The sequence below is a fragment of the Festucalex cinctus genome, chromosome 1 (genome assembly GCF_051991245.1).
Source record: "Festucalex cinctus isolate MCC-2025b chromosome 1, RoL_Fcin_1.0, whole genome shotgun sequence".
Classification (NCBI taxonomy): Eukaryota; Metazoa; Chordata; class Actinopteri; order Syngnathiformes; family Syngnathidae; genus Festucalex; species Festucalex cinctus.
In genome coordinates, this window is record NC_135411.1 from 25,910,798 (window position 1) to 25,931,799 (window position 21,002).

General features: G+C 39.6%; 1 protein-coding gene across 5 annotated transcripts in view; it reads right to left on the reverse strand.

Moving 5' to 3' along the window:
- kif1ab (kinesin family member 1Ab) overlaps positions 1-21,002 on the reverse strand; it is a 36,589-nt gene that overhangs the window by 6,274 nt on the left and 9,313 nt on the right. The window contains exons 14-47 of one of the 5 annotated variants that reach the window (XM_077525865.1): positions 20,594-20,632; positions 17,866-18,065; positions 15,837-15,916; positions 15,461-15,536; positions 15,317-15,396; positions 15,143-15,249; positions 14,810-14,893; positions 14,545-14,725; positions 13,852-13,924; positions 13,674-13,764; positions 13,452-13,600; positions 13,201-13,379; positions 11,811-11,948; positions 11,610-11,728; positions 11,446-11,531; positions 11,176-11,314; positions 10,909-11,092; positions 10,499-10,589; positions 10,300-10,418; positions 10,164-10,219; positions 8,563-8,671; positions 7,880-7,946; positions 7,181-7,265; positions 6,989-7,094; positions 5,754-5,777; positions 5,528-5,642; positions 5,307-5,440; positions 5,157-5,218; positions 4,929-5,074; positions 3,609-3,797; positions 3,453-3,524; positions 1,906-2,015; positions 777-896; positions 13-205 (exon numbers count right to left, since the gene is read on the reverse strand). In XM_077525865.1, the coding sequence (XP_077381991.1) occupies positions 13-205; positions 777-896; positions 1,906-2,015; positions 3,453-3,524; positions 3,609-3,797; positions 4,929-5,074; positions 5,157-5,218; positions 5,307-5,440; positions 5,528-5,642; positions 5,754-5,777; positions 6,989-7,094; positions 7,181-7,265; positions 7,880-7,946; positions 8,563-8,671; positions 10,164-10,219; positions 10,300-10,418; positions 10,499-10,589; positions 10,909-11,092; positions 11,176-11,314; positions 11,446-11,531; positions 11,610-11,728; positions 11,811-11,948; positions 13,201-13,379; positions 13,452-13,600; positions 13,674-13,764; positions 13,852-13,924; positions 14,545-14,725; positions 14,810-14,893; positions 15,143-15,249; positions 15,317-15,396; positions 15,461-15,536; positions 15,837-15,916; positions 17,866-18,065; positions 20,594-20,632 (3,803 nt within the window). The remainder of the gene's footprint in view (positions 1-12; positions 206-776; positions 897-1,905; positions 2,016-3,452; positions 3,525-3,608; positions 3,798-4,928; positions 5,075-5,156; positions 5,219-5,306; positions 5,441-5,527; positions 5,643-5,753; positions 5,778-6,988; positions 7,095-7,180; positions 7,266-7,879; positions 7,947-8,562; positions 8,672-10,163; positions 10,220-10,299; positions 10,419-10,498; positions 10,590-10,908; positions 11,093-11,175; positions 11,315-11,445; positions 11,532-11,609; positions 11,729-11,810; positions 11,949-13,200; positions 13,380-13,451; positions 13,601-13,673; positions 13,765-13,851; positions 13,925-14,544; positions 14,726-14,809; positions 14,894-15,142; positions 15,250-15,316; positions 15,397-15,460; positions 15,537-15,836; positions 15,917-17,865; positions 18,066-20,593; positions 20,633-21,002) is intronic. The other 4 variants (XM_077525846.1, XM_077525830.1, XM_077525856.1 and 1 more) reach the window with 4 other exon arrangements.

A 21,002-nucleotide genomic window follows, 5' to 3' on the forward strand; every position in this document is an offset into this window, starting at 1 on the left:
TTCGGCTCGTACCCGCAGCAAGGTCTGCTTGTCTTCGCTGTATTCCACTTTGGCCGACGATAGGTTGATGACGGCTCGCTCCACGCTGTCCCTCTCGCTGCGATACAGGTAAACGTAGGGCCGGCGCACCACCACGTAGCGTTTCACCCAGCCGCTGGCGTGGGGCTCCAGGAAGTGGAGGTAGCCCTTCTTGGACACGATTGGACTGTGCACAACATAATGGTGGGACAGGAAAGAATTCAAAACACTTTCTGTCAGGGTTACCTGTTTGACATCTATTAAACACGACACAAAAAGGAGAGAAGACACTCAGTTCAGGGCTCGCGAGGAGAGAGGAGAGGAACTGACTGATACAATTCACTCCTGCACTCTCTGAAGATTCCTCTCCTCACCCTCTCTATTTATTTGGTTTTCCGCACCCTTTCCATGCCCCTCGTTACATGGGTGTTCCAACTCTAAAAATGCAAATGCAAGGCATAGTTGGAACACAGTGTGCTTTTTTGTCTATGTGTTGTGCATGTGGGGAAGATTGCTGAGTACATGGCAGACTGGCTCGAACCATTCTGCTGCGTTAGATGTTGTGGTTCTTCAGCTTATTAATTAGCACTAATTTCAATATTTGTTTCATGAAATTGTATTACAATATCCCAACAGTCTTTTTTTGTACAGCTTGAATGTAATTGTGACGTGATCGTGGTGCACTAAGACTCTAAAATATGCACATACATAATGTTTAACTGAAGCATAAAGAAGTGTGTGATTGCAATGATCCCAACCTGACTCGTATTTCCTGTATATCCGGAACAAAACTGCAACCTTTGAGAGCCTTCTTTCTGTCCACCGGGCTGAACGGGTCCAGATCGGGGGTGGACGCTCCGGAACCGGGCTCAGTGTGTCTACGGCAGAAATGACAACATTTTTCCTTGATGTCACCAGATGGCGCCAAAGCAATGCTGTTAATGGTTTTAGCTTGACCACAAAAAAAGTGAGTACACAGAATTCTCAGCGAATAAGAAGAAGTTCCCCCAACAATTCAGCAAATTAGCGAATGCCGAACAGTGATTAGGCGGGGGCATTCAGTGTACTTTACTGTTAGTTGATTTCAAATTAAACAAAATATATAGTCACATTTTGTTAAAAATGCCGTCAATAAATCTGCATAAATTATTATTATTTTTTTTTAAAGTGCCTAAATAGTATTTTTCAGAAAGTTTTTGGAACCACAACAAATTCTCATGTAAATGTGCAATTTAACACCACTTTTCAGTTAAAACAGAACAACCGTCCCCTTCCTGACGCAAGTCACATTTTGACAAAATAGATATTTTTTATTGCCTCTAAGGGGAAGTCAACACCCTCCAAAAAATTCTTGACAATAATATGTTCTATGCAGCCACACTTGTCTAAATATGGTTAATATTGTGTTCAAATGTGGAATATGAGTTAAGCAGCAAAATCCAGCAGTTTTATCAATATCAGAAGGCGGCCATTTTGTTACTTGCTGTCGAGTGAAAATGACTTCACAGTTTTGCAGGTGAGCAACTGTGATGGCATCTTCAGTCGACAGCAAGTGGCAAAATGGCCACCCCTGATATGGATAAAAACTGTTGGATTTTGCTTCATAACTCGTATTTCGCAAATGTAAAATTAATCACAATGTCATGGTTAGACTAGTGAGGTCACATATTACATATTATTGTCAAATAAATATTGAAGGTTAACTTCCCGTTTAAACATCTCATGATGATGCTCAGCTACATCCTTAGCTAAACAGATCCTTCAATTCTATCCGTGAAATGAAATGATCAGTATTTTGCACAGTTTTTCGTGTTTTCTGAAAACAAAAACAAACCCAACAACTTATGATATGTAAATGGAAGTAATGTTGTTGTAAGAGTCCCGCACCTGATGTCGTAGTGTCCCTCGATGAGCGAAGGGCAGGTGGAGGACGGCGTGAGCGTGCTCAGCGTGGACACGGACGCCTCCCTCATCAGCGACGCCGATATCTCAGAGAGCTTCGGAGACACACAGACACGCATGGAGAGAAACGCACACGCGGGACGACGCGGCACATACGCAAACACGCCAGCATTCGAGAATTGGTCCGTTTTTTAGCATCGCACCGTTTCTCTTGTCTAAGAGCCCCTTAGGTGGTAGTAAAATGGCCATGCAGGAATTACATGAAAGGTTAGTAGATTTTTTTTCAATTGACGTGTTACTTTGGAGTTGAAAAGCTAATATTATCACTAGTGTATGCTAATAAACAACATATGACTTTAAAGGAGACATATTATGCATTTTTCCCCCTCAGTATCAAACAGGTGGTGTAATAAAATGGCTCACATGATTTTACTAACATTATGAAATATAATTTTTACATTTTTTGACTACATTTGTTGGTGATTAAATTCAATGGGAATTGTGCTCTCCTTTTGGTATGTGCACCTTGGCCACCTGGGGGCAATATATTTGGATATACAGTACATGGAGCCAGTGAAAACTCCTCAGTAAAACTAGTCATTCGTTGCAGAAGATAAAGAATGTATGCCTGTGCGTGTTGCTATATTGTCCATCAACATGTGCTGCTGCACTTTTCAATGTAGTTCTGCATTATTTGTTAGCTTTGAGCTAAAACGGACCAAATTTAGTTTTAATGCACAATGTCTTTCTCAACGGCTCGTTGCTCAATAAACTTGTTAAGCTGAGTCACTCATATCTCAAGGTGCCGCTTTTCAGAAGCTAACAGTTAGCCAATGCTATCCTGTGCACTCAATGAAACTGAATGCAGTTTGCTTACCTTTTGGCACTGAATTGTTTGCATGGGGATGTTGGGTGTTGCATGATAACGTGCAGTCACTTGAAAGTGGCTCGAAATCTCCCCCTTGCTTATCTGGCTAACCATGGGCAGAGAAACTCACATAGGGGCTGTTAACGTGTAAATTAGCCATATTGTGATGTCAAATTTTGGCTAAATTGAGATGGCCTTACACATTTTCAACAACAATGTCTACTAAATGTTTAATTTCACGTTTTAAGGGTGGGCACTCCTGAGGCACGACTATTGGTTTACAAGCCATTCAAAATTAAATTTTCCATAATATGCCCCCTTTAAGTTCTTCTTAGATGCTTTAGGATGCAACTCAACACTTTTTGTCACACGTGGTCCATCAATAAAGAAGAGTGAAATGATTTACTTGCCAATAAAGATAAGAGGAATATGAAGACTAAAATAAAATTTAATATTGCATTACGCTCTGTCGATGCAATACAGGATCGCCAAATAGAGCACGGTGACAAAGAGAGGATACAAATATTAAGAGATGAAAAAAAAGAATTGACAGATAAGATGTGATGAATGACTAATAAGCGCATCTAATGGAGAGCAGGGCTTGGTCGCTAAAGTTTTCCAAGGGAATTACAGGCCGGATTAAAAGGTTTGGGCAGGGGCTCACCTTGCTCTCACTGGCACTGCTGCTCACCTGGCTGTAGTCCCTGTTGAAGGTGTGCATCAGCAGACGCAGACACTGGAAAGGAACAGAAAAAAAAAAGAAAAGATACGGTTAAGTGTCCAAAAAGCAGACGGATGAGATGAGTTGCGGAGGTTTCACCTTGGCAGCCAGCTCCATCTGCCTCTGGTTGGGGCTGTCCAGTGCCGGGCTGTCTACGGGACTCTGGCTCAGGACGGGACTCTTGGCAAAGTCGCTGATGTCGCCGCCCTTGTAGAGAGCATCCTGGCCGGCCAACAGGGTGGCCTCCAGCTTCTCCCTCAGTAGCAGGTAATGCCGGGTCTTCTCCACCTTTAGGAGAATGCGGTAGATGCGTATCAAGATTTTGTGGCTTATCCTTTGTTTTTGTTTTTAGCATGTTGCATCAGTTTGGCTGGATGGATGGAGATTGTATAGGTCCATATAATATAATGAGCAGTAATCTTGGAAATAACACACATTAGCTTTTGTTGAGCAATTCAGAGGATCCACAACGATAAAGCGAGTCAACAATATTAGGCGATCCCCAAGGCTGGATTCTCGACCCTCTGTTATTTTACCCATAAACACTCCATTTGTATCAAGTTATTTATCATTTTGTTTTTGGTAAAACTAGCTGCAGTGGTACCTCATCTTATGAACTCAATTGGTTTCGTGACCTTTGTAAGTTGAAATGTTCTTAAATTGAGTTAGCTTTTCCCATTGAAATGAATGGAAATTCAATTAATCCGTTCCATTCCCCAAATTACATTATATAATATATAGACAGTATATAGATTTTATTCTTATTGTAATTGGTGCGGTTGAAAATAAACACAGTACAATTAAGAGTGAAAATATACTTCATCACTATAAAAAAAAATCACACACTAAACAAACAAGTATTTATTGTGCTTCAACTTTACGTGAGGAGGGGAGATGACAACATTGAACCACTGAAAAGAGTCTCCTTCCAAAATAGCATAACCTTAATCACACAAAAAAATGATCCAAGAAATTTTTTTCTTTTTTGACACATTAATGACATTAAAGCAGCTGTGGCTGTCTTGGGGCACTTTGGGTTTTGGGCGTTTAAATCCTTTAATTAGTCTTAATTTGACCTCATTGAGGTCTAATTAACAGTTAAAAAAAAAAAAAAAACTATGGCAATGAGTTATGCACAGCGCCAACGATGGTACATGTAAATAGAGGCATATTTCAATCAAAATTGTGCTCGTAACTCGAAAAGTTTGTAAAATGGGTCATTTGTAACTTAAGGTTCCAATGAATATCAATATATGTACCTATATCTTTATGTAGTGTTATTCAATACTTCTGGAGAACCCCTCCAAGTACAGACTACACATGAATGACACACACAGTCTTAACTTATTCACTCCCTGCCCAGTTAAAATAGATTTTTGACGTCTATAGCCGTCAATGGCACCGAATGACTTAACTCACCTCCTGAAGTAAGCTGAGCTTCTCCAGCTCCCACTGGTGGTCCAAAATGAGGCTGTCACTGCGAGGCCTCCACCCAGCCAGATTCTCCTCCCCTCGGACGTACGCCACCGAGGTGTCCAGCACTCGCCTGCGACGCCGCTGCATGCCTGAAGAAGATAATGAAAGCTTTCAAGTCAAATGAAAAATACAATCAGTTGCTATTTGTGGTTGATTTGCACCAACTCTTACCTGGACTCCCGTTGTCGGCCACATAGCAGAGAGTGACCTCGTAGACTCCGGTGACACGGTTACTGAGAGGGAGTGGTTATGCATGGAATTTAACAACAAATTCAATAAAAAATGCTGTATGTGAGTCAGGCAATTGTGATAATTGTCAACCTCTCTGAAGGCCGGAGGCAGCCTGTACTGAAGAGATTTCGGATGGAACGGGACGCGGGAAGTTTTGTGTCGCGGGAGTAGAACACCATGCAGAAATCTTTCGTGATGACGGTAGGTTGAGTGCAGTTCTCCATCTGGTTCAAAGAAATACAACACAATTCAAATATATCCATTTTCGACAGCATTTGTCCTTGTTAGGGTGCTGACTGATGAAACGATACCTCCAGATAAGCTGAGAGGGTGATGTAGATCTTCTCTCCATAGGGTGTCACTCTATTGAGGAGCAGGGAGTTGTGCATGGAGCTGTCCCACGCTGCCTCGAACCGAAAGAAGGTTCTGGTATCAGAAAATCAATGTTAGGATTCCGCGTGAATGTTTTTGAAAGAGGAAATGAGTCAGCCGCTTGCAAGTGATGGTAAGTAAGCAGCCAGATTGATCAAGAAATACCTATGATCAACTCCCAAGGAGACGCTGCCAGTGAGGAAGAAAGAAATAGGAAATGAAATGTTAAAGGGGAAAATTAGATTCATGCAAAACAAAGCATAAACCCGTTGGTTATAAGTTAAAAAAGAACAGCCAGATATTAGATATAATGCTGGCTGACAGGATACTGTAAGTATTCATAGGGTTTCACTTTTTACACATTCTGTTACGTTATGATGTAGCTTGATAAGTGATGCAAAGATGAATGGGCAAGCATGAACAAAGATATGTGTGCCAAGCTTCTGGCATCAAATTCAAAACAACTTGAAGTAGTAATTCCCGCCCACATATTGATTAAACGCTGTGTTAAAAAAAATATATATTATTTTAACTAATTTGCTCCCAAAAACGTATAAATACGTTCTATTTTAAATGTTTTAAGTGTCCCAAAGACCTATTATACTTTCTTTGTTTTTTTGTTTTGTTTTTAATGCTAGAGCATACAGTAGACTTTGATGCAGCCTCTCTGCTGCAGAAAACGGTAGTTATTATAAAAACGGTCAGTAGGTGGCAGCAGAGTATAAGCGATAAACCAGGGCCATATTGAAAAAACCTCATTTACCCACAGTTCTAAACAGATTTGTGAATAATGATGAAAACTTAGCGATATTCTAATACTAATTGCTGCAAAACGGAAACAGAAATATACTTTTTTTTCCTGATGAAAGAAGAGAATTAAATCTTTCTTTTGTTTCTAAAATGGCCAGCAGGTGGCAGCAGAGTATAAGCGATCAGCCAAGGCCATGCAACAAGCTCTTTTTGCCATTGTTTTCACCAGGAATGTGAATAATAATAAAACTTAGGTATATTCTAATGCTAATTGCTGAAAAATGGAAACAGATAAAAATATACTTGTTTTCCTGATAAAAGAAGAGACTCTAATCTTTCTTTTGGTAGGTTCCACAGGTTTTTTTTGTTTGTTTTTTTATTAGCAATAGAACACAATATTCTGTGGGCCTTGCAAAATCAGTCAAAAATCCAGGAGAACAGCCAGGAGTAAAGGGGTTGCTTCAGTGAAAATGGCTGGAAGTGAATGAGTTAAAAACATTTTTACAAGGGCTGTTGTACGTAGAATTTTAAGTGAAATTTTAATTTATTCAATTTTAGAATAGGGCTGTAACATAACAAAATGTGCAACTAGTGAAGCACTGTGAAAGCTTCCTGTTGATTTGTTGGTTGATTTGTAAGTAAATGCATACTTGTCATCATGTTTTGGCCAGAAATATCCAGAAGACAGGATATTCAGGGAGAGGATGTTGGGGTCTATGATGGTCTCGTCGGCCTCCGGGGTGTTTCTGATACGACCTGGTTTTCACAAAAAATACCAAATACGTTTGAATTGGTGCCAGGGGGTAAAAAATCACTTAAAAAAAAATCACTGAGATGCTCACCAATCACCAGCTCCTTCACCTCTTTCCATTCAATGTCGTTCCCGTTTTCATGTGCAATGGTTACTGTGATTCTCCTCTGAATACCCTGCAGGGTCATGAAGAAGCAATAACTTGATTATGCTGAAACACATATTCCACATTAGCCAAATCCTAAATAGATTTTAATGTAAGAAGACAATATTTTTCCACCAAATCCATATTTGAACCGTATTTTCATCTGGGGGGGGGGGGGACATATTACACAAACAAACACAAGTGCACTGGCGCCCCCTCTGTTTTAGCCTGATGGTGGCAGTAGTGTGAAGCAGGTAGAGTTGATTGATGTTGTCAAGAACAACTACAACTAACAAATACTGTACAAATAAAGTTTTAATTTAATATTGTCCACAAAGAATAAATAATATATCTGCTAGTACTGCCTTGTGTTCTCTTTTTATAGGTTGTGTTAATTAAGTAACAGTAGTCTGATGATTTGAAATGGCCGCTACACCAATGCTAATTTCTGTTAGCTTGTCAAGAGCATTTTACATTGCATATCAATCATAAAGATAGCAGATTTACATTAGGCTAATAACAATGGTAGTGGAGCTGTGTTGAAAGTACTCTGATATCTTTCTTAATAGTTTTTTTTTTTTTCACTGAAATCCTTTTTTTTGAAATACAGTTTTCCCTTTAACTATAATGTTGATGTGCTCATACCTGATGTAGGAGGTACGTGCCATGGCAAGGCATCCCGCCTCGGTGGTCAACAACAGCTGGGATGTAACTATAAATAGGAAGAAAACCAACACGTGTAAAAATTCCCACATGGTATGTATACAGTACATACATAAAGCCCACCCATTTGTTGCATTCATTAAGCCACGTCTTTCCACTAAAATTCATCAAATAAAACATATTTATGAACTGTACAGGTATTTGTATTTATTTATCTAATTAAATGATTAATTGATTTGTCATAAATTAGACATTAAAAAAAAACGTAGTAAAATTTATTTTACAAATAAATTTACATTCACAGTGATGGTGTAATGGTACATTCGGTTGGTGCAGGCAGCGTGGGTTCATATTAAATCTACAATTATGTTATTATTTTAATAATTGATACACACATGTTTTTATCTTTTAGTAAATAAATAAATAAATAAATAAATAAATAAATAAATAAATAAATAAAATAGAAATTTTCATCATCTATAAAAGACTTGGCCCATCTGTCCATTGCCTGCTCACCTCTGGGTTAGCGAGACTAGATTTCAATGATCCTAAAGGAAATTCTGGTATCCAATAGCAGCAGATCATCATTATCACACAGCCACAAGGAACATAGTAATATGTGAAGACAAATAAGAACTCATATCACATGTGGTTATCAAACTCACTCTCCACTGGCTTCCAGCTCACAGATCTCAAAGAAGACCATGAGGTCATACTTGGAGTGACAAGGTCCGGCGGCAGAGCGGGTAAGAGTGCTGAGCTTGGTGGCCGGCACTGGAACAGAAAAGACATGCGACATGGAGACATATCCTACCTACAAATACATTGTTCCTACATTCAAGTTGTTTGATCAGGTATCTGTACTAATTGAGATCTCAAGAGTCTTATAATGTGGAGAATGCGGTGACTGCAGCATCATGGCGGAAGGTGACTCAGGGATGATGAAGTAACATATTCTGCATTTATGGCCTTATTTAATTAAGAGAATTCTTTGATGTTGTTGGCTCCAAGAATATCTCTTGCCAGCTGGAACGCCAACAGCTTCTGTCCTTCAAAAATTCTCAGCCTAATCTGAGACAAGTAGTGATTAGTCACGACACACAACATTTGGTCAGCGTTCGTTTAGCATTGGTTTTATCAAAAACAAACAGCGCCTAAAATGCAACATAACAGTTAGTTTAGTGGAACAGCAACACCCATTTTTGGTGAGAGGTACGTTACGCTGAATTAGCACGTTAGATTATCCCCAGCTAATGCTAACTCATGCTAGAGTTTAGTTAGCATGAGTTAGCATTAGCTGGGGAGAGTGCTCGGCGTTAACATTTGTGTTCGGAGATTTGCACTTCTAAGTGATGTTAAATACAATAGTTAAATAAGGACTCTTTTATACTTTTATTAGATTCTCATTTTGACATTATCTGTACTTCTACCTACAAAATGTAAGCACTTGCACCACCTCTGCATCAACATGTAATTATTCTGCCTATCACTATAGGTTACTGTATGTCGCTGACACAAATAGTTCAACAAAGATACAATACATTATTTGTAGTACATAAATAAGAATTTTCTGACCAATTATGTAATACTTGATAATTTCACTAATGGTTTCCCGTGATACATGCACCACACAACTGATTAGTCCACAGATATGATACAATGAACCTTCTTGAGTCATTTATGATTCAAAGACAAGTCCTCCCTGGTTCATACAGCTGAAAATGTCAATTTTTTTTCTTTTTTTTTTTTTTAAACACATCCCATACACGGTATGTTGTTTATCTGCTAGTTCAGGTCAAAAACCTCCACTATCAGGATACTTAGCATATGTATGTGGTAACTACAACATCCTTCCACTTATTTGATGAATTATTAACATTTTACACAACTTGTACTGCCATAACATAAAATTTCTAGACCACTTAAGGAGTTCAGGGTCATGGGGAAACCTTGGAAAATTAGTTCAAGATGAATTGCTTATCTGTGTGAGATCTGTATATGGACTTATTAGAATTTTAATTCTGATGATATGGCATATTTATAAATATATATTTATTTTAGCCCTGAAAGTGCAGTTTTTCAGTTGCAGTGAGTTTCTATGTGTGTCAGGGTCAATCGCCAGGTGTGCGGGTGTAATTCACCGACTGTAGTTTGTTCACGATTGTCCAGGTCAGACGCATTCGGGGCATCGCTCGTTCACATATGTGACTTACTGACACTTGTGCTGCTTGCCTCAAAAGACATTACAGAAGTAGGTGCTGCTCACCTGGTTTGGACAAAGGCATCACTCTGGGGAACTGCCTCCTGGAAGGTCTCAGTGGACTGAAAGGCACAGAAATCATCAATGTGGAAACCTTTCACGCATCTTGAGGGTATCAACTGTTGACACGTTCAATCCTGACCTGATTAGATCTTTGCAAAGAGGTGGGAAAGGCTGCTTTTGATAGTGACCGAATACTTCAAAGACGATGGGCTGGGTCTTGATGTACTCCACAAATGACTTGGTCACCTCCACTGAGATCTAAGGGAAGACAATCACAACTTGTCTGTATCAGGTTGTTTCCTTATCAATGAGAATGAATTAGCCAGTTGAGTTCTTACATTTTGCACATGGTAAAAGCCAAGTGGTGGCCCCCTGCCTGTGTTCTTCAATGGCTCGGTGGAAAACGCTTCATCATGGCGGTGGATGAAGCTGGGAAACAAAATGAGGTTCATTCGTCCTTCCAAACAACTCAACTTTGGTTTCATCTAGGCCCGATTTGTCAACTCAGATTTCTCTAAGTCTTTAGCCAGACTCTAGGATTCTTCTTCTCAAAACTGATTTGTGAGTTTTTATAAGACAGGAGAGTTTTAACCAACAACTCCAATCTCTACAAATTGTCTCTTGACTCTAGAGTCTAGAGTCATAAATTGATCCTCATATTAGTCTAGAGTCTTGACTAATATGAGGATCAATTTATGCAGAAATCCAGGTCATTCCAAAGGGGCCATGAGACGTGCAATCCACTCACTTGAACTGGCAGAAGATGTCGGCGTACTCGGCCGAGATGCTGGAGGCCTGCAAGACGGTGACTCTAAAGGTGAAGGTGCTTCCTATCTTCAGGTGGGACAAAGCCTTCTCTGGCGACAGCTCCAAAGGAAGGTCCAGACCCAGTCCAGAGCACTTCACAGGGCTTGGTGGAGGCTCCGGGGTAGCTACATGGAACAAAAGGAAAAAAAAAACATTGGGGTGTGTTTTACCTCTCAGACATCATACGAAGCTAAGCGCTTCCCCTCACCTTCACATGTATTGTTGTTGACTTCGTCTGCAGAGATTCCCATATCTGGATTTTGACCTTCTCCTTCCACAATACGAAGCTCCTCCTGGGAGGTGTTGGAGTGGGAAAGGCCGACCGGTGGACACGACTCTGTCTGGAACTGGAGGAGTGAAAGAACCGTAAGAGAAATAAAAAGCATGAAAATAATACATTCATAATTGTTTGGAGTTCGTAAGTGCAGATCTGCACGCTACGTTCGGTTCTTTGACAGAAACCTCCAAAAGAGGTCACCTTTTCAAACTGTTTATCTTCAAAGGAGATCTTGGCCGTGCCGGACTGCCTCACACCAGAACCGTAATCTGGAGCTTCTTCATCCGCTACGGACACAAGACAACACTTCATGTTAGGGTTATGTACTAAATGCAGTTGTTCAACAAACACTCCTAAATTCCGACCTGAAATGGCCTGCACGGCCACTCTGAGGAAGCCTTTGACTTCGCCCTTCTCGCTCACGATGGCCACACGATGAACCAGTGGAACCGGATACAGCAGGTTGCTCAGGTACACAAATGCCCTGAGGAGATCCAGGGGAATTTGATTGATGATTTGATTGGCGATTTTTTACGGTGGCTATGGAATGGAGAACAGCCTCTCACCTGCCAACCAGACGGAACCACGGGAAGCGGTCGTAGAAGGGGTCTCCACCGCTCAGGGCGTGATCACAATCCTCCACGGCGCTGCTCGGGAGCTCTGCGGCCCGATCGTACATTTCTCTCATCAGGTCCAATCTCTGCCTACAAGGGCAAGGTGGGGGGGGGGGTCACAAAGTTAGATTCGTGAAAATACCTCCACCAAGGCCAAACCAACCTGGATTTGTCATGGTTGTTTTCAACATTTAGTGTTCCCTCACTTTTCACTGTGAATTTCCATGAAGTAGAGGTAGTTCAAAAACAAACCAAAAAAACCCACATTTTAACCCCACAAATTTGACACCCCATCAACCCCGCCCAAAATACTACTACTACTACTACTACTAATAATAATAATAATAATAATAAAAATAATAATAATAATAATAATAATAATAATTTTCTAGGGGGGTGTGGGGGTAATAAAAAATAATAATGAATAAAATAAATAAATAAAATTACAAAAAATAAAATAAAAATAGTAAATAAGGTAAAAAAATTATTTGACTTAAAAAAGGTTTACTAATTGTTTGGATGGATATTTAACCATTTTATTTGTTTAAAGGATTCCTTTACCATTTACAGTGTTCCTTCACTTTTCACGGTGAATTTCCATGTAGAGGTTGTTAAAAAGAAAAATAAATAAATAAATAAAATTAACATTTAAACCCCCCCAATCCCCCCCAACACACACACACACACACACACACACACACACACACACACACACACCCCACACACACCCACACACACACACACAAAATATAAATACTATTAATACTACCGATAAAATATATACCTCTATATGTATATATATTTTTTTTTTCTTTGGTATAAATACATAAACAAATAAATATACTTAGAAAATAAAATAAAACAGTATATAATAAGGTAAAACATATTTATTTCACATCAATTACTAATTGCTTGGATGGATAATGAACAACTTTATTTATGTTTAAAGGAAACATATTATTGCTAAACATACTTCAGGTTTCATTTTCATTTTTATTTTATTTTTTTAAATTTTTCATTTTGACTTATGTTATGCCTGGCTTGGCTGGCAACCAGTCCAGGGTGTACCGCGCCTACTGCCTGAAGGAGCTGGGATAGGCTCCAGCACCCCTGCGACCCTTGTGAGGAAAAGCGGCTAAGAAAATGGATGACTGAATGGACTTATGTTATGGGCCCACATAAAAATCCGCATTAGAGTGAATCTGCAACAAGTGAACCGCAAAGTAGCAAGAGACCACTGGAATTGAACAGTACAATATTTACTGTCACTACGACTTTACGAATATGTTCCAATTTTCGTATAAATTCAGGCCTTGCCGCCATAGGAACTCCGTTGTAGTACCTGAGCTTCTCCAGAGTCCAGTAATGTGTGGCTCCGTTCTTTTGGTCCTGCACTTCAACGGCCACGATGGTCCGCGGGAACGGTCGCTTCTCCCTCTCCTTGGTCTCGCTGGGAGGCAGCAGGTCGGGAGGAAGGGGCGAGTACAGCGTGTCCGTCAGAAGGACAAATTGGAACTGGACCTACACATGTTGTCATATTGGTTTCAATTCATTGCTGCATCATCTGTTTCAATTCTTTTCTGTTTTTCCCACCTTCTTCTTCAGCTCCACACTTATCGCGTTGGCCTCCTTGAGGAAGATGGCGTTGCCCCAAAGCAGATCCCGGAGCGAGGTGAACTGGTAGAAGCGCCACTTGCGGAAGGCCCACAGAGCCAGCTCCGTCTCACGCTTGGTCCACGGCACTGGAGACGGAACCACAAGTTGCACTTTACAAGTTAAAGACGAAACATTTGAATGATTTACTGCAAACTTCACCTTCTTCCTCTGGTTCCTCTTCTTCCTCAGGCGACTCCAGGTAGCGCGAGTCCACCTGCTTCTGGAGAGCCTCCAGCTTACTCTCATAGTCCTTGAAAGAGAAAAAAAAAAGTGTGCGTAACCATAAAAAGGCAAAAAAATTGTGTTGTAATTAAATCTTTTCCAATTTTGTTTTTACCAGCCTCTGTTGCTCAAGCAAAATACTGGCTTCTTCTCTTTCTTTGCGATACTGATCCTCAAGCTCCTGAAGCCTGAAATAAGATTTTCCATTTTTAACCGTTTGACCACCAAAAACGTTTAATGACGTATGTTAAAATCCTAATGAAAGCCGCCATAAACGTTAATTGACGTCAACTACTTTTTTTTTTTTTTTTTTAAATCAATGGGCAGTGCAACATCTTGTGGAGCGCTGCCTAGTCAACAGAGTTGTGAAATCAAAACCCACTAACTATGGCCAATGGGCTCAAGGTGTATGATGTTACAATGAAACATGACAAATTTGATGATATAAAATGTTTTCAAGGATGACGTGAATGATCAAAGCATTTGTCACATTAAATCTAATTCACAGAGCATCACTAAATAAAATAATATTGTCAAAGTCACTGTTGTGCAGAAAATGTATCTTTTCACAAAAGCTTGGTTTCTCATTTTTTCCCCCCCATTTTCGCTTGATGTCGCACATATTTTTTGGATAACGCTTGGCAGTCAAAGAATTCAATTCCTCATGGCCTTGGGCGGAGGTCTTTGTTGTCCTTGACTAGATAATTTCTTTCATTTTTATTAAACTGTACCGAATGATGTAATACCGCTTCATGTTTTCTCTTCAAATCAAATGACTAAGGAAAGAGCGCAAGGCGTCGTCTGGCACCTCTGCTCCATCTCCTGCTTCATGTCGATGCCTTGCTTCTCCAGCAGCTCCCTCTGAGCGAAGGCCCAGTCGACAGGCTCCACCGGCGTCTCGGCGCACGGCGTCCTCTCGCGCTCCAGCCGCGCCTGCTCGGGGTCGTTGAAGCGGAACACGTGACTCTTGCCCATGATGATGCGGTTGCCTACATTGGGCACATTTGCCATGTCAAATTTTCCAGATCATTTCGCATCGATTTGAGATATTTTGGTTATTTCTTTCGTGATACCTGAACGCAGCACTGTGGGCGATGTAACTCGCTTCCCATTAACGTACGTCTCTGCATCCTCACACGGCTCCAGAACCACGCAACCTGTTGAATCAAATACATGACATGAATTATATACTGCATGGTTGATGATTTTTCTGGGGGTGGCATAAACAGAACAGATCGGAATCAGACCTTTTCCAAAGGTAGTTAAAAATGTGATTTTTTTTTTTTCAACATGTGGGCACAAAATGCTAATTTGTGACTTTACACTTGTCATGGCAAAGAAATAATATTTGGTGGACAAATTCATGGCCACAAATAAGTCATTTGCACTTGAATAAATTCATCTACCTTCTCCCTGAGGGCCTGTGGTGCTACTGAAGGTGCAGTGTTCATCTCGGATAAAATGCCCGCTGAGTACGATGTCCTGGCGCGCTTTGGCATCCTCGCGGCCAACTCTAACCAGGGGAAAGATATGTTAATGCAAGCCTAACGTACGCAATCTAAATATTCAAACATTCTTACTTTGTGATGCCGTCTTTAATGTAGTACAGTAAACATTCGGACATAAGCGGGTCTTCGTTTAGGTTGACCAGATGCGGCGTCTAAAGCGAAAAAAATAGATACATTCGAATTTGGACTTAATAGGTATAAAATAAGAATCTTTACCTTTTTGGGGGAGAAAACACCAACAGTGCCTCCGTCTTCTCTCATTGCAACACCCATCTCAGCCAGTAGGGCCTCTCTGCATAAACATAGTCAGCATTTTTCATTGTTGGATGGAGAGTACTGCACCAAGACATACACAATAGCCTTCCACATGCTAAAATTGAGTGCAAAAATACATGTAACTTGTAGATTTAACTATTACAAGCATGCCCGATAGGATGTGATTCAAAATAAATATGATTCTAAAGATAATTTATTTTTTTTCTCTTTACGCTGCCATGACGCATAGCCTGTGCCAACTGAGCCACTTGAGTGACAAAAATCAGAATTTTGCCAAGCAGCGTAAAGCCAGCACAAACGGAAGAATTGGACCAACCTCTCCATGCGAATGGCTTCAGTGCGCCGTAGTTTCTCTTCCCAGGTTTCATTGAGTTCTGCAATGATTTTCTCTGTTTCCTTTCGGGGAATACAAATGGATCATTTTTTAAATCATATCATGTAGAGTAAACCCCTGATACAAAACGTAATTTATTCATGCCCCTCAAAATGTTTAAAATTGCCGATACTAATAGTTTAAACTAGTGTTGTTCCGATACCGATACTGGTATCGGCAGAGGTGCCGATACTGCATTAAAACAGTGGTATCGGTATCGGTGAGTACTCACAAGTAACATGCCGATACCATTAATTCCAACGCTAATATAGGATTTTGGGTGCAGCATCTTGTGTCTTGCTGGTGCACAATATTCACTGGTATGTGACATGTTCACTGCATGCCAATCTAAGATCTATTGGCCCTTGAATGCTCTGAACCAATAGCAGGACAGCCTTTTCATGTTGAGGAAAATAAACCTTACGTATCGATATGGTATCGGTATCGGCCGATACAGCAAAGCTGAGTATCCGTATCGGTATCGGGGGACAAAAAACGGTATCGGAACAACACTAGTTTAAACCATAAATGGCATAAATATACTCCTATGATTTTAAAAGAGGTTAATATAATTTCAAATCAATTTATAACATTACTCTGAAAAATAGATGGCTTACAAATTATTTTGATTTCCAATACAATGTACTGCTAAGACTCTCAACCAAGATGTATAAATCACTTCAATATACTTCCAAGACACTAATTACTACTTTCCTATGAGCCAGAGCATTGGCGCCATCTTGTGGCATCTTAGGACATTACAGAAAGCACACAAAATGCTCAAATTGGGGAGTTTTTCAGTGACCAGGCTAGTTCCACAAAAGAAAAGGTGAAAGTAGACAAGCTGGGACTTCATATAGTGTCATATGCCATTTAATGGTAGCCGAATATACAAGTTTAATTTGTTCTGTCACCAAAGGCAAAACTCAATATACTGAATTTGTATGTATGACGTTAATTTCCCCCCATTAAAATGAACTGAAATACAAGACAAAAGGCACGCAGAATAAGTGGGGTTTTCTGCAAATAACTGGGATATACAGTATTGTCTTAAATGGACAGTGTGTAGAAGTTAGTGCCATCTAGTGGTGAACTAATAATTACATTCATTTTTAAAACTATTTATTTAAGTAATATGTAAAAAAAAAGTAGAGCTGTCAAACGATTAAAAAACAAAACAAAACTTTTTTTTAATCACAATCACATTTTAGAATTTTGGTTAATCAGGATTAATCACTTAATTATAAAGGCTTTTTATCAACATTTTTTTCACCTGCTATGTGTTAATTCTTTCGATTTTAATGTTATGAGGACGTCTTCAACATTTTTTTTTATCCACTGCACACGCTCATCCTCCTCTTTTCTAATCAGTAGTAGTAGTTTGACATAAACAAATATTCTGAAAGTCATATGCAAACATTTATTCAATGCTTTACTTTATTTAATGCAAGTAGTTATGTTTATTGCTCCAACACAACCTGTGCTACCTTGAACGTAACCATCCGCTATTAAGCTAAAGGATCATCTGCGGTCAAAATTAATAGTGTGATTAATATGTCTTAATACATGATTAATGCGATAATTTTTGTGATTAATTAATTAGTTAACTCTTTAACTTTGACAGCAATAAAAAATGTTTTTTGTTTTATCGCAGCTCTAGTAATCGCTAATTATATGCCATCTTTGTGGTCTCTCTAAGGCACTGTAGCGCACATGGTTCAAAATGCATGCACTTCCAACTTAGGTTGTTGCTTTCTATTAGTTCACCACTAGATGGCACTAAATTCTACACACTGTCCCTTTAACAGCTCAATTTTTTTTTTCATTTCATCTGAAGCTTTCTTGCATGTTAATTTTTCTGCTTGCAACACAAAACAAACAAAAAAAAAATCTAAAAAATGAGAGCTCGTATATAGGACAAAACAGTTCATTTGTTAAGGAAGGTCCCATTCTCGGCTTCGACCCGGCCTACCTTGAGCCTCTCGATGGCCTCCTCGCTGGCGGGGCTGAAAATGCGATCGTGGAGGTTGCTGATGGAGGCGGCGCGACTGGACATGGCCGACAGCGAGGGCGAGGGGCTCATGCCCGTCATGGCATTGGTCACTGTGGAGAGATCACCCCTTTGATTGACAGCCTGGCGATCATTCACAAAGTTCTTGTAATCGCACAGGTCTGTCAGAAAGAGGTGGACGGACGAACGGACGGAAGATGGGAAAGGACAATCGTCGAGGAGAAACATCGGGGGGGACGGGACACGCAGAATCACGGAAAAGAGGAAGAAAACGAGGGGGGAAACAGGGAGGAATAGAAAAGAAGAAGAGAAAGCTCAAATAAATAGAATCGTGGAAAGCCGATGCAAATGGACAGAAATGACCAGAAGCTTTTTTATTTTTACTTTTTTTTTAAACTTCCTACTTTCACTGAACTTAGCATACAAACGAATGACAAGTTAAAGGAAAACTTGAAAGTGTTTTCATATTTCACATTCATATTAAACTTTGTCGAAAAATATCTCCAAATTTACCCCAAAACAACGTGACATTTTTTTACAGTGACAAAATATGGAGAACTGAAGCTAATCAACTCCTTCCTTCATTCATTTGTTTCCAATAATTTGTCACCCCTCTGTACTTGTGTATGAGAAAGAAAAGAGCAATGAAGCAAGTCACTGCAGCCTGAGGATTCCTAAGCGTCACTTTCGTTTCTACAGGACGTGCTATTCAGTCCTTGACAGCGCACGCGCCGAGGCATCGCTCTCCACACGCAGAAGCAGCAAAACAACCAACTCCTTCGGAATATTCTTGGCAGCACCGCTTCACTGTAATGTGCAGTAATTCCGCTTCATTATAAGAAACAAACGTTAAAGGCATACTTGACTCATTGAGCCATTTTCAGGAGTAAAAATTTCAGATTTTATCTGGAATGATTTTCATACCGTCATTATTTTTTATGTACAATTAATACTTTTAAAAACTATTTGTTCTACTTGCTGTCGACTGAAGATGACATCACCTGTGCTGAGGAAGTAGGTAAAGACCAATCATGGCTCAGTTTGCTGACCAAACCCAGAAAACAGGTGAGCCATGATTGGTCGTTACCTACTTCCTCAGCACAGGTGATGTCATCTTCATTCGACAGTTAGTGTAAAAATGTGTTTTTAAAGGTATTTATTGTACATGAAATATCATTAAGTTATCAAATTCATTCTGAACAAAATATTTACTTTTTACTGCTGAAAATGGCTCAATGAGTCAAGTATCCCTTTAAATACAACTGCACAATAGAATGCGATACAATACAAGATTGTGCCTTTACAAAGATGATGTAACTGCTGTATGATTTGAGAACTTGAGAATTCTGACCAAGACAATCTCCCAAAATGCACATGCAAGTGCATCGCAATAAACTTGAAGATCATGGAAAAGTTCAGTTCAGTGGTTGAATTCCAAAAGTCATGTTCCATCCTTAAAAGACATCATTAGAAAAATAACGATTTGGACTCAAATTAGCTGGGAATTCAACTTCTGAGAAGAATTTTCTGATGTGTTTGAATTGGTATTGGTATCGAGCTGGTACTGGCCTTATTAAAAGGTATCAAGTAATTACAAATGCTGCCGCTACTAGTCATCAATACCTGCCATTGCGCCCTCTTGTGGCTATTCAACTATGAGGGGAAAATAATGGCACGTATGATGACTTTTTCCATTACGGTTTTTCATGCACTTTGCACATGTACCTGCTTTTATCGATTGAGGAAAAATTAGCATATTGGGGACTATATTTCCTGTTTAATGCAGTACAACAACATCGCACTTTTATTTAGTCATAGTATTATACATATATGCTTTACGCACCAGTTGCCTACTTTTTTTGTACTTTTTAAAATTTTAATCTTTAATTCATTTATGTTTTACTGATTTCGCATAGGTAAAAAAAAAATCTATATCAACAATGGCTGATGGAATGAAATACTTACATTTTGATCACATTTTCAGCTGTATCGCACTGTCCCATTTTCCAACGTTAAAGTGTCATGCTTAACACAACAGTTAACAGTTCAATTTCCTTTGAAAATACTGAAACTCAGGGAGTTGTCAGTTTCATTCTGGTAATTTATTATAAATTAATACTAAATCAGAGATGGAACTTGAATTATCTATTGAAAAGTGACTTTTCTGCTTTCACTCAGAAATAAAAAAAAAGGTTTTTAAAATTATCTGACATTGGTTTAATGGAAATTTTATGCATCAAAAGTACTAGTAGTATTGATTACTTGGTGTCGGTCTTGGTCAGTACTCAAGAGTTGAGTACTCTGATATCGGTCCCCCCCCAAAAAAAAGTGGTAACCAACATTCCCAATTTGCATACGGGTTAAACTTTTTTGTATGGAACTACTGAAATAAATGAACTCTTCAAGGATATTCTAACTTAAAGAGATAAATGAATGCTGCTCTGACAAACAAAATGAGCGTTATTATATTTGTAAAAGCAGAAGTATTGAATTGGATGTCATTACATTATATGCAGGTGTACTGAACGAACAAATTCAATAAGCTTCGGGACGATGACATATTGCAAAAACATTTTAAGAATGACCAATTTGTATCATTTCCCGTCTGCGGGTTGGTTATTTTGCTCTCTGGTGTGGAGGATGGCGTTCTTTGAGTTGCAAAGCGCAGGCGTGCTCGCGTTATACACACGTTGTAAACTGCTGATGACCGGAGCGCCGCATCGATACGCTGACAGGACAGAAGAGGAGGAAAACACTTAAGACTCCAAAGTGACAACTTCATCCCGTCTCACAAGTCACATGCGCAAGTCCTAAGTAAGTTTCAAGCATGTTCCAAGTCAACGTGGCAAAAAATCCAGCAAGTCAAGTCCCTACTTCATTTCAAGCAGGCAGAGTCTAAGCATGTCATAAGTCAAGTGCTGTGCATTCCCTATCTAGTTAGCTGTCCAAAAACATTCTCACTCAAGTGTAATAATCTTTGGCGCACCCTCCACAATATTTGCATCATTTGGCCTCTGCGCTCTGCGTCATACCATCCAGGTGGGTTGCCAGGTTTGACTGAGAGTTCCACGCAAGAAAATGTATTTCAAAAACAAAAC